Raw genomic sequence first — 12,044 nt, 5'->3', positions numbered from 1 at the left:
ATGACTGGACGCCGACGGTTCAACTGCGTCTCCGCGCAACGGGAACTTGAGATGGGTAGACAGAGCTATCAGGAAGTCCTGAACGAAAACCGGGGACGCATTCTTCCCGAGTATCATCCGCTTACCATGCAGGTGAACCGTGTTTTGCAGCGCTTGATTCCGCAGGCGCCGATTGAAGGCGCAGACTGGAAGGTCCATGTTATAAAAGACGATAACATGCTTAACGCCTTTGTTCTTCCTGGGTAAGGACCTCCCTACTTTGCTATCTCTTGCGTCGTACTTGCTGTCAATATACTAACTGGAGGCTCAGCGGCAAGGTGTTTGTCTACACCGGTATCCTGCCGATATGTAAAGACGAGGATGGCTTAGCAGCCGTGCTAGGGCATGAGATTGCGCATGTGGTGGCCCATCATCCGGCGGAGCGCATGAGCAACAGCTTTATCACTTTGGGAGCTGCCTTTCTTGTCTCAATGTTGTTTGACATCTCTGGACAGCTTCCTTCATTGCTTATGAACCTTGCCTATAGTCTGCCAAACTCACGGACCCAGGAGGTAGGTCTGACTTAGCCATCGGTTGGAAACTTGCTTAACTAATCACCTAACAGGCTGAAGCGGATGAGATTGGGTTAAGTGCGTTCTTTGTTCTACCGCTGGTGTTGCACAGCTAATACCGTAGCAGTGATGATGTCGAAAGCGTGTTTTAATCACGAGGCCGCAGTCGAATTGTGAGTTACAGGCAGCTTTCAGACTTTACGAGCGCTATACAATCGAGACTATACCTTGTATAGGTAAACTAACATTCTCTTAGGTGGGCACGCATGCAGGAGGCTGAGAAGGGAGCGCCACCACAATTCCTGTCAACACATCCCTCGGTAAGCCCTCCCTAGAGCTAGTACCGATTTTTAGAACCTTCGCTGATATGTTGAAAGAGTTATAACCGTATGGAGGCCATCCGTGGATGGTAAGGTTTCCCTGAGTACTATTTCGATTAGGATGTTCTGACTCGACTCCTAGGTCAATTAAAGCTGAGGCAGCATATGAAGACAGTGGATGCCATGCCATCGGAGGTTTCAGTAAGACTCTATCTTCCTCATTGTACGATGTAGAATGGCTAATGATATTTTGATGTGCAGTGCCAGGATTCCGACAAGCCGCTTATCATGACCGCTGGTGATAGCTCTTATACGAGTGCGCATGAACACCTCAGTGCCGGGTAATCTTTTCTGTAAATTAATAGAACCTACGACCCTGTACAATGATAATATAACGAGCAATTCTCATCTCACTTTTATGCGATGTATAAACATTAGTCAGTGACCCAAAAGGGAAATGCCCTAGGAAAGCCCCTCCGCGTGCAAACCAAACAAACATCCGCCGCCAGACCGTCTCGAAGCTCTCCGTCAAAAATTCCCAGAGACAGCTTCAGGACAGCGTTGTGGCTGATCTTATTTTCATCTTCCTCTTTTTTTAAGTGCATAATTTGAGAGGAAGCCCTTTGTCATTATGTCGTTGTCTATGCCTGGTCCCTCCCAGGCCGGGCTTTTCAAGCCTGGCTATCAGAGGTAAGCGAAGCCCACTTGTGGAATGTTCCGCCCGATATCCTCTGAAACCAAGGCTCCAGTCGGGGAACCTGAGGGGAGTTGGACTGAGTCGTGCGTTGCTAGATAGCTAATTCTGAAATTTGCAGCCACGATGCCGAAGATGGCGCCGTTATTCGTAACATCGAAGCCTGCCAGGCTATCTCTGGAACCGTCCAAACGTCGCTTGGTCCTTATGGCCGCAACAAGATCGTCATCAACCACCTGCAGAAGATGGTCCTTACTTCCGATGCCGCTACCATTCTGCGCGAGCTGGATGTCGTACACCCTGCCGCTAAGCTACTTGTCATGGCCAGTCAGCAGCAAGATGTGGAGATGGGTGATGGTACCAACTTGGTCATCATTCTGGCCGGAGAACTGTTGAAGAAGGCTGAGGAATTGCTCCGTTTGGGATTGAAGACGAGTGACATTGTCCAGGGCTATGAGAAGGCACAGAACTTTGCCCTCAAGGTGCTAGAAGGTGGGTGCGCCCGTGTCGCCGATAGCTCATAGTCCTCTCAGGGGCTAGCATTGGTTGCAAATTCCTTTCCGAAGTTTATAGTTTACTGATCAATTGTCGAATGCGCAGACCTCGAAGTCGATCGCCTGCAGGAACTTCGCTCCAAAGAAGAGCTCAGCAAGGCTCTTCGGACAGTCGTTGCCAGCAAGCAGTCCGGAACGGAGGATATCTTAGCCTCGTTGGTTGCGGAAGCCGTGCTCGCTGTCCTGCCTAGGAACCCCGTTAATTTCAACGTCGACAACGTTCGTGTAGTGAAGATCATGGGTGGTAGCTTGGAACAGTCTCGTGTGGTAAAGGGAATGGTCCTTGGCAGAGAACCTGATGGCACCATCAAGAAGGCTACCAAGGCTAAGGTCGGCGTGTTCAGCTGCCCCATCGACATTTCTCAGACCGAAACCAAGGGCACTGTGTTGTTGAAGACCGCGAATGAGATGCTCAACTTCACCAAGGGTGAGGAGGAACGCCTCGAGACGGCCATTAAGGAGCTCTATGACTCCGGTGTTCGCGTCGTTGTGGCCGGTTCCACCGTTGGTGACCTGGCCATGCACTACCTCAACCGCTTCAACATCCTTGTGATCAAAATCCTCTCCAAGTTCGAACTCCGCAGACTTTGCCGTGTCGTCGGCGCCACTCCTCTTGCTCGTCTAGGAGCCCCTATGCCCGACGAGATGGGCAGCGTCGATGTCGTTGAGACCACCGAAATCGGCGGTGATCGTGTGACCGTCTTCCGTCAGGAGGAGGCCAACGCCGTGACTCGCACAGCTACCATTGTTCTGCGTGGAGCGACACAAAACCACTTGGACGATGTCGAGCGTGCCATCGATGATGGTGTGAACGCCGTCAAGGCCATTACCAAGGACCCCCGTCTGGTTCCCGGCGCAGGCGCTACTGAAATCCAGCTCGTAGAGAAGATTTCTGCATTCGCCGATCGGACCCCCGGATTGCCTCAACATGCCATTCGTAAGTACGCTGAGGCTTTCGAGGTCATTCCCCGCACCCTTGCGGAGTCTGCTGGTCTCGATGCCACCGAGGTTCTTTCTCGTCTTTACACAGCCCACCACCGCGCCAGCACCGGTGCCGAAGCTTCGTCAGAAGAGGGGTCGGGTAGCTCCGAGGACGAGGAGCCATACTGGACGACCGGTGTTGATCTGGAATCGTCTACCTCAGCCGGTACCCTGGACGCCGTTGAGGAGGGTATTCTCGACCTGTTGGCTTCCAAGAGCTGGGCTATTCGCCTTGCCAGCGAGTCCGCGCGGACAGTCCTCAGCGTCGATCAGATCATCGTTGCTCGTCAAGCCGGTGGCCCCAAGCCACCAGGCCCCAACGCTAACTGGGATGAGGATTAAACATGAAGCATTACATATTTAATTGGGGTTAAAATAAGAATGTGATAGATACGATATCATGAAAAGTCCATGGATCAAGGATTTGACATAAGCGTGTTGTGAGAGTAGTAGTAATATTGGCTACTGTGTATAATGCGAGTCACATTTGACTATATGAATCCTAACGTCCGTAGTATGAACTATGGTGTTTTATTTTTTATATATTTGTCTACCTTTATATTGACCAGAAACTGTTGTGGTTGTTTACTACTTACTCTCAAGCGTTCCGGCGCATCTGACGGGCAGCTCACGTGACCGACACCTGGATTTTCCGGACCGAAACTCGACTTTCTTTTTCAGTTCAAGACTTTCGGATAGCTCTCTGGTTCGGTTTGATTGAGCAGCGCCTGATTCACTCCATCTCCTCTACGCTCGTCTGTCTCCTATCCGGTCACATCCCTTCACAGCCATCATGTCAATTTCTTCGCAGGTCGCCGCTCGCTGCTGCAGGCAGATCGTCCGCCCATCCGCCGCTTCTTTGCGCCTCTCTTCCTCGACATACCTGTCTCAGCGGACACGGAGATGGCAGTCCACCGAGGCGGAGGCTGCTGCCCCTGTCAATCCCAAGATCAGCCAGATTGTTGACCAGATCAGCACATTGACGCTGCTGGAGACCGCCGACCTCGTGGCCACCCTCAAGGTTCGTTCGTTGTTTGTTTCTTTCCGCATATCGCAGACCGATGTGGTGCAATGTTTTTGCTCGCGTGCACCTCCACCGGGGGGATTGAATGCATTGATAGGATCAATTGATGAGAACATTATATACTGATGTCACTGTTCCCCATGCAGACCCGCCTCAACATCCCCGACCTCCCCGTTGGCGGTTTCGCCATGGCCGGCGGTGCTGCTCCCGCCGCTGCTCCCGCCGAGGAGGAAGAGGCTGCTCCTGCCGCCCAGGAGAAGACCCTCTTCAACCTGAAACTCGAGTCCATTGACGCCGCCTCCAAGGCCAAGGTCATCAAGGAGATCAAGTCCCTCCTCGGCCTCTCCCTGGTTGACAGCAAGAAGTTCGTCGAATCTGTGCCCAAGGTCCTCAAGGAGTCCGTGCCCAAGGAGGACGCCGAGAAGATCATCGAGACGCTCAAGGCCGTCGGTGCCAAGGCCATCATGGAGTAAACGGGGAATAATAATTTCGATGAATTGATTTATACCTGGTGATTGCCTCTTTTCCTGACTCTGCGAAACAGGACGACGGGGATCAGGACGGCCGGGACGTTGTGATTGGACTGCATCATCGAGCTGGAGTTTTGTCTCTCACCACTTATTACTGTGTTTTTAGTGTTTTTCTTTTCTCCGTCGTATATCTCTTGACATGTTTCTGATATAACCGGAAAGCGGGAAAAAGGCGGCAAATGTACATTATCATCTCTTGATTTGGACAATTTGGATCCCTATGGACGAACGATCTGTGTCTGTTCAACTCTTCTGCTGTCTATCGAGCTTTTCCACGACGGATGGACGATAGATATGCTGTTTTACTATTATGAAGTTAATCATGGGTTATTAGTTTATAGACAATGCGTAGAGGTCCAATTGCAAGGAAATCAATACCTAAACCAGACTACCATATGAATAATGTCCAAATCCATTCTAGTATCCACTAATCATTACATGGGCAGCCAAAGTGGTAAGTAAAGTAAACAGCTCCGCTCCTCCACCAAGAAATCTCTCCGCTCCCATCCATAATTTATCTCCAACAAAAAAACCACCTCACCCCAACTCCCTCTCCCAAACAACCCACACCACAATGTCCCTCGCAAAACCCCCAGTCCCCCTCCGCAAATGCTCACGCCTCCTCCCCCTCCCAATTCTTCCCTCAACCCGCCTCTCCATCACCACCACCAACCAATATAACCACCAACCCCCAACTACAAGAACAACCAGAACACCACCAAGCAAACAATTCCACACAACCCCCAAACCAAACGCCGCCCGCTCCCCCTCCGTCCGCCGCGCCGAAGCAGCCCAAAAACGCCCCCAACAACCCCGAATCGCAGCCACCTACACAGAAGACGGCCTCCTCAAGACCCCAGCACAGGGCGACCTCCCTCAGCGCCTGCGATTCCTCGATACCGCGTCTAAAACCCTCCATCAGGAAGCGCGCAGATATGGGGGCGTCACGGTCGATTATCCGACTTTTGTGCGCATCGCGAAAGAGCTCTTTAATGTCGCGTATATGTATCCGCCGGCAGCGGGTCTTGTTTTGAGGATTGATGGGGGTGAGTTTACTTTCATTTCCTTTCCTTTCTCTTACTATGATGTACCCTTGAATAATCTATAGAGAGAGTTGAACTAAAGATACATGTCGGAATAGGCAAAACAGACATAAACGAAATCTTCAACATAGGCTACCAAATCGGCACAAACGACATGAGTTTCAAAGAATGGGTCCTAGCGGCCTGCAGTCTAGCCGGAGCGCGCGGACCCGTCTTATACCAAACAGCGCGCTACCTCGCCATAAGCGCACGCCGGGGAACCGAAATACGGCAAACGGCTGTGATTGACAAGCTCGAGGAAATCGGACTCACAAGCAATGATCCGCGGGCATTACAGCTTCTCGCGCAGGTACAGGGTCGACGGGGGAAATATACCCAGGCACTGGAACTTATGGAGGCGGTGTTGGCGCGGATTCACCCGTCGAAGAACACGCCGCGGGGGCTTGAGCATTCTTATTTGATCTCGGAGGTTATGGAGACGCCGTGGCGGGTGTATGCGGGTTTGAAGGAGAAGGTGGGGGATCCTATGGGTGCGGATGAGGTTATGCGTCGTGCGGCGCTGGAGTATGAGGATCCGGCTGCGTTGCAGGATTATGCGAGTTTGCTGATGCGGGAGATGGATTTGGAGGGGTATGAGGGGTGTATGAGTAAGGCGGCTAGTTCGGGGGATGTCATGGCTTGTCTTAAACTGGCGAATTTTTACTATCTCACGTCGAAGGGGTGGTTTCCTCGGCGGGGTGTGAAGGTGTCGGATGGGGATAACGCGAAGGCGATACCGAAGCTTACTAGAACCGTTGATCCGGCTAAGTCGGTTGAGGAGAAGAAGCCCGGTGCGCTGGGCAGGTTCTTTTCGTTCCTGTCTGCGGACGTCAAGTCGCACGCCGAGTATCGGAAGTTGGCGGTGGATTGGTACGAGCTGGCGGTTAAGCAAGGGAACTCGCGGGCTGCGTTGCTGCTCGCCATCATTGAGCGTGAGAATGGGAATCATGAAGCGGCGTGGGAGCTCTTCCAGTCCTCGCGAACTGACGATGCTAAGGAGTTTATGCCGACGTCCCAGGATGAGCTTGTGAAGGTCTGGCGGGATGAGGAGTTTCGGCCTGAGGTGCCGCTTCAGTTGCTAGATCTTTGATGGAGCTATATCTATCTGGATGTGCTGCTGAAGGATCGTGATGTGTGGTTTGTTTAATGTGTTTGGTTGATACCCGTGTACTATACGCTGTACAACAATATCAATTCGCTATGCCCGATGGGCATTTGGGTATAAACATTTTGTCATTTGCTATGATTGTTTCATGGAATGGTGGAAGTCAGGCTGACAAGCTATTGACCTGCGCCAGAAACAGGAGGAACACGGATCCAATATTCCCTAGTGGGACCTCCGTTGCTATAAGCCGAGCATACTACAAATGTATGAACTTGCTCGGCCTGAAGATAGACCTAGGTACTAGATGCGTAAGGTACTTGGTCTAAGGTATGACGTAGGTTTGTATTTTAGCACCATAACAGACCCTTCTTACAGAGTTGAGTAGTAATCAATTTCATATGCCTCTAAAAGTGTTCTTTTCATAATCCTTCATTAAAATCGTAATGGTATTTGTTTTAGAAACAGGCGCAGTGCAGGGGATCCGGTGATCTGAGATATCGCAACGCTGGGAAAAATTGGTTCAATGACCTAGTGTTCATTCATGAGCGGCCCTGACTAGCATCATCGCTTTCTTCCCTTGCCCTTTCCTTCGCCCCTTGTTTTTAGTTCGACAAACCCGAGCTCCTTGAGTCCCTCCGCGAGCGGGGATGAGTCTTTCATCCCGGGAAAGTCCTTAGCTGGGTACACGTGGAATGGATTCGACCACGCCTCCGCGAGAATAGGCATTTGCTGACCGGTATCCTCCACATGGCCCCAATTCATGAGCCGAGATTGCAGGCGATACACTCCAGCTTTGCTGATTGAGAGGTCCGAGAATATGAAAAATGTCGCCGGCTGTTTCGTCCGTTCCAATCCTCCAGGGGTCCTCTGCGTCACAGAATCCTCACTAGTCGGGTGGGCAGGTGCTGTCGCAGGGTCCGGGTCTGCATCGACATAGAAGGGAGAGACGAATGTCTTTCCGGAAAGCAAAGGTGTTAATTGACCTGGGCTCGCGGTAGATCCAAGGCGGCTTTCTCGAATGGCACCCCCTCTCTCCATATCTGATGAGGCTTGCTGGGAAGATGTCACCGCAGGGAATAGGATACAACCAACTGCAAATCTCGGATCCTGCAAGACATCTTTATCTTGATCTGACACTGGATCGAAGTCGGTCAGGAGCAATTGGAGGATGGGTGGTGGATCGACAGGTCGCCGATCTCTATTACTATTCCCGCACGCTCTTGCCGCTATTGGTTGCTCTCGAATATGTAAATGATAACGGGAAGCTGTTGAAGGCCGCCGCGGAGGTGGTGATGGGGAATGGTGAAGCAGGTTCTGAAAGCCCGAGGGTACGCCGGACGTTGTCTGACGCGGGGGTTGCTGCGCTGAATATTTTGGCGCAGGATGGACGGTGAATATTGCCGAACTCTTATCAGAATGGACGGGACTTGGAAACGTCGTGGAAGAACTACTATACCTGATCAGATCAAGTTAGAACATCGAAAAGAATGCATCATAAGGACCACCAAGAACGGATTCTTTCCTTTTTGGAACGAGTCCAGGCCGAGCCAAAAGCAAGAACAGGAGGCAAAGTCGCAGGCTAAGCAAAGGGAGAGTTACAGAGATTCTATGTCGTTGGCCCGCCCCGTGGAGCCTATGGAGCCACGGCCTTGGCTTGATGCTTCATAATAGGAACTCGATGGCCCACCATAGTCAACGTTCTTCGAGATGCTCGAGCGCTGCCATGCGTATGGAGCAAGAGGCCCACTCGTGCTTGAGGAAACACTATATCGGTGCTCCGCGCTATCCCGTTTTGCTCCTTCAAATACAAACCTAGAATGACTCAAGGTGCTGGCGGTAGGATCATAACCTTGACTGTCTGGAAATAGAAACCGTGGGGGTTCTTGAGTTGAATATGCAGGGTTTGGAATTGTTGCGATTCCTCTTCCTGCATCGTCACCGGCGCGAGTGCTCGTATCGAGGCTGTCGGAAAGGGAGTGCGTCCATTGTGGTAATGGCGTATTCGACATCTATGCAGACGTATACAAGATTTGGTAGGTTATCACCTATACTCTCCTTCCAACTTGTCTGGTATTGGCAAACGTCGGGCGGCGAATTCCCGATTTCTGGAAGGCGGGCATCAGTTAGAATAGCAGATAGAATGGCGACCTCGTTATCGTAAGCGTTATAAGAGGTGATATAATGCCGGTCTTTATAGAGACAATTGACGAGGGATTGACGGCGCAACAAAACGGGCCATATACACAGAACCCGCAAACAGACAACTGCAACTTGGAACCAAAAACAAGACGGTTTGAACTCCACCCTAAAAGAACAAAGACGTGAGGATGACTACCCACCGGGGGCCGACTACTTGAGTGTATCAAGAAGGCTGATTTGAGTAACATGCGTCAGTTAGCCCGATTTAATTTGCAAGGCAGAACAACAAGGCAGCTGCACGAGGGGTATGCCGAAGAAAAAGAAATAACCCAGGAAAAAGAAAAGCGCGAAGCATCGTCCAAACAGAATGGATGTATGCCGGTACAACTCACACTAGGAATGACAATACAAATGTACAAAAAAAAATCTTAAGTGTGTGCAACAGAGCGTCTGATGACCAATTCAGTCCTAGAAAAAGAGAACAGAAGGCTCGCAACGGTCGTACCAGCCTTGAAATCCGAGCATAGGCCACCCTTACTGACTCTATACCAATCTATAACCGTGCGGAGGAAATAGCGAAATTGGGGAGTCGGACTGGGCGATGCTTTTCTGAGGACGTGTGCGTGCCCACTGTGTATGTGTGTGGCATTGACGAGCGAATCTAACCCTGCAGCGGCGTTGCGTGCCTGACAGGATTCTAGTAAGAATATCCCCGAATGAATTCCCCCGGTTCGTTGATAAATAAAAAAGAAAAGAAATGAAAAAAAACGTTCAATAAGTCACAGTGACAAAAGGTGTTCTCCTTTGGCCCCGGTTCTCCTTCGCTATCACAAATTGAAGCTTTTATGGAAGAAAAGGACGATAGAGGTGTAATCGTCGGCAAATGCTCAGGAAGCACGAAGTGGGCCAATGACAGATGGTTGAAGTCTCAAGCGCGGTCAGTTTAGACACTATATAAGTCAGTAGAAACATTGATGTCCATCCATTTCGCGGCGTTAGTCCCTTACAAGGACGCTACTGATCAAGAGCCGTGTTGGTGGGTGGGCAAATGGATTCCAAATTGGGACCGGTCTCCAGTTAGGAGCGACAGCCTGTGACATGACCAATCATGGTCTGGGATTCTTGGTCTGCAATAAGTCCAAGATCCTGGTTCAGGAGGGTACAATCGTGGCCTATCCCTCTCAGCACCCCATATTTTTTTTCCTGTTTTTTTTCCCCCACATATTGTATTTCTCAGGTAACGAGGATTTTATCGGTGTTGCTGAAGTAGTCGAACCACAAATGCACAGGCGATCATGAAATTAAGGGTATCCAATCTAGACTGAAAGTGCAGGCGCAGGAATCCCCCATCCAAATTATCAGGCGACCTGACGACGGGCGTAGATCAATCGCGACGAACACCAGCAGAAGCTATATTCCTCAAGTGCTCCACTTGACCCGAAGTATTTGGATCTTGGTGGAATGGCCCAATTCTATGGTTACTAGAATCACCTACCAGGATCGCTGTCCAGCTAGCGACTGCAGCTCGTTCACATCATGCAGTGACATGGAACTTTGAATGGTATATATACAGATTTGTGGGGATTTAGGCATCAGACCCGCAGTCTTGGTATAGGTGAAGGGAGACAATATGGTCGATAGACGGAGACACCGTCTTCCACTCATGGAGAATTCCTTAGCCTTGCCGAGGGTCCAAACTTCAACTGACTGTGTTGAGTCGAGGGAATCCACAGTGGCTCTCCGAGCATTCGGCATGTCAGTCGTCCAATGAGAATGTGAATTCATAGACAACACGGCGAATCCCGTTATGTCCACTGATGTGCAGGGTTGTTGACCGCAATGTGAACAGGTGTACCTGTCAAGTGTTTACTGTAATAACCCTTCTTCCCATTACCTGGTAGATCTGAGTCGCCCGACTCGCAGGGTAATGGCTATTCTCCCAGCTCAATATGGGCCGGGCCATAGTGCAAAGTTTGAAAATCCAGCCGCGTCAAGGACCTGGCCAAGGTTTGGAGAAATACTGAATCGCCGCCAGCCAACTCTATTAGTAAACTATAACTTACTCAAGTTGGACAGCATATACAATTCTCCGCGATAATCACCCAGGTAGCAAACACCAACCGAGTAAAGCTAGAAGGAGTAGGGGAAAAAATCCCCCAGTATACCTCGGCTTGGCAAAGATGGTCGATGATCCGCTGCTCTATCCTTAGTGGTCTGATCCGACCAATTCCCTGCTCTAGTTGCTGTGGCTAACATCCTTATGATGTGGAGACCATAACAGCGGTCACCGCCACATTGCCATGCGTTCTCAGCTGAGGTTTCTGTATGGAGTATGGACTCCTCTGTACGGCGTACAAGCGTCCCTGTGAGCATATGCTGCTTGTGCCCTAGGTCAAAACGGGGGCGCTACTTGTGCATTAGCATTGCAACCGTTCTTCTTTAGCGAGAAAGCTACTGCATGTGAGGTTGCCTTGCCGGCGATAATGAGTTATGTGTCACACTTTTTGACCAAACTTCGGATTCTCACAGCGGCATGGATGGGAGGTGTGTGGGCCGCGAGCGAAAGTAAACTCACCATAGCTCGTAAGTAAAATGTTCAGCAAGCCATGTTTCAATTCCCGGAATTTTGATGTGGCGCATGTCTGTGTGACGCCTCCTATCCCTGCAGATTAAGATAGCATCGGCCCTTTTTTCGCACCCGATATCCTAGAACGACTAGTGGATCGACCAGAGAAGCATAGCTTCAACCTGCGCGTACTAACGTTGTGGATGAATCACATTTGAGTCTTAATAAATTGCAAATTTGTGTCCCTACAAGGCAGGAATACATCATCATATGCACCAATGATCAATACAGCATTCGGGTGCTGTACTCGCCCTATACACAGTACCGTTAGACAGGTCTTGCCTTCTCGACCAGGTATAACTCAGCGTACATGGTAGATAGTAATGAGAAGACTATTGAGGAGAGGTGGGGATGCAACCAATAAACAAATGCCTAGCTCTCAACGTTTGAATCTAACGGACGACTAACATACGAGAATGAAGCCATCCCCACCGGGCC

General features: G+C 50.4%; 6 protein-coding genes across 6 annotated transcripts; 5 read left to right on the top strand and 1 right to left on the bottom strand.

Moving 5' to 3' along the window:
- AO090003001258 (M48 family metallopeptidase) lies at positions 1-566 on the top strand (the record flags this gene model as incomplete). The annotated part of the gene is made up of 2 exons (XM_023235240.1): positions 1-242; positions 305-566. 2 exons carry the CDS (start codon positions 1-3, stop codon positions 564-566), a joined length of 504 nt encoding a protein of 167 aa, XP_023090277.1.
- A 936-nt stretch (positions 567-1,502) lies between these two features.
- On the top strand, positions 1,503-3,442 carry AO090003001256 (chaperonin-containing T-complex subunit CCT8; the record flags this gene model as incomplete). The annotated part of the gene is made up of 3 exons (XM_001820276.3): positions 1,503-1,561; positions 1,687-2,057; positions 2,166-3,442. 3 exons carry the CDS (start codon positions 1,503-1,505, stop codon positions 3,440-3,442), a joined length of 1,707 nt encoding a protein of 568 aa, XP_001820328.1.
- A 451-nt stretch (positions 3,443-3,893) lies between these two features.
- Positions 3,894-4,597, top strand: AO090003001255 (mitochondrial 54S ribosomal protein bL12m; the record flags this gene model as incomplete). The annotated part of the gene is made up of 2 exons (XM_001820275.3): positions 3,894-4,121; positions 4,271-4,597. The coding sequence occupies 2 exons, from the start codon at positions 3,894-3,896 to the stop codon at positions 4,595-4,597; spliced, it is 555 nt and encodes a 184-aa protein (XP_001820327.1).
- A 631-nt stretch (positions 4,598-5,228) lies between these two features.
- AO090003001254 (uncharacterized protein) lies at positions 5,229-5,762 on the top strand (the record flags this gene model as incomplete). The annotated part of the gene is made up of 1 exon (XM_023235239.1): positions 5,229-5,762. The coding sequence occupies one exon, from the start codon at positions 5,229-5,231 to the stop codon at positions 5,760-5,762; it is 534 nt and encodes a 177-aa protein (XP_023090276.1).
- An 89-nt stretch (positions 5,763-5,851) lies between these two features.
- Positions 5,852-6,826, top strand: AO090003001253 (uncharacterized protein; the record flags this gene model as incomplete). Its single annotated transcript, XM_001820273.3, has 1 exon — positions 5,852-6,826. One exon carries the CDS (start codon positions 5,852-5,854, stop codon positions 6,824-6,826), a length of 975 nt encoding a protein of 324 aa, XP_001820325.3.
- Positions 6,827-7,402: 576 nt separating this feature from the next.
- On the bottom strand, positions 7,403-7,879 carry AO090003001252 (velvet factor family protein; the record flags this gene model as incomplete). Its single annotated transcript, XM_001820272.3, has 1 exon — positions 7,403-7,879. The coding sequence occupies one exon, from the start codon at positions 7,877-7,879 to the stop codon at positions 7,403-7,405; it is 477 nt and encodes a 158-aa protein (XP_001820324.3).
- Between the last annotated feature and the right edge of the window lie 4,165 nt (positions 7,880-12,044).

This window comes from Aspergillus oryzae, chromosome 2 (assembly GCF_000184455.2).
Source record: "Aspergillus oryzae RIB40 DNA, chromosome 2".
Taxonomy (NCBI): Eukaryota; Fungi; Ascomycota; class Eurotiomycetes; order Eurotiales; family Aspergillaceae; genus Aspergillus; species Aspergillus oryzae.
The sequence above is the reverse complement of the archived record's forward strand: the minus strand, read 5'-3'. Positions and strand labels throughout refer to the sequence as shown.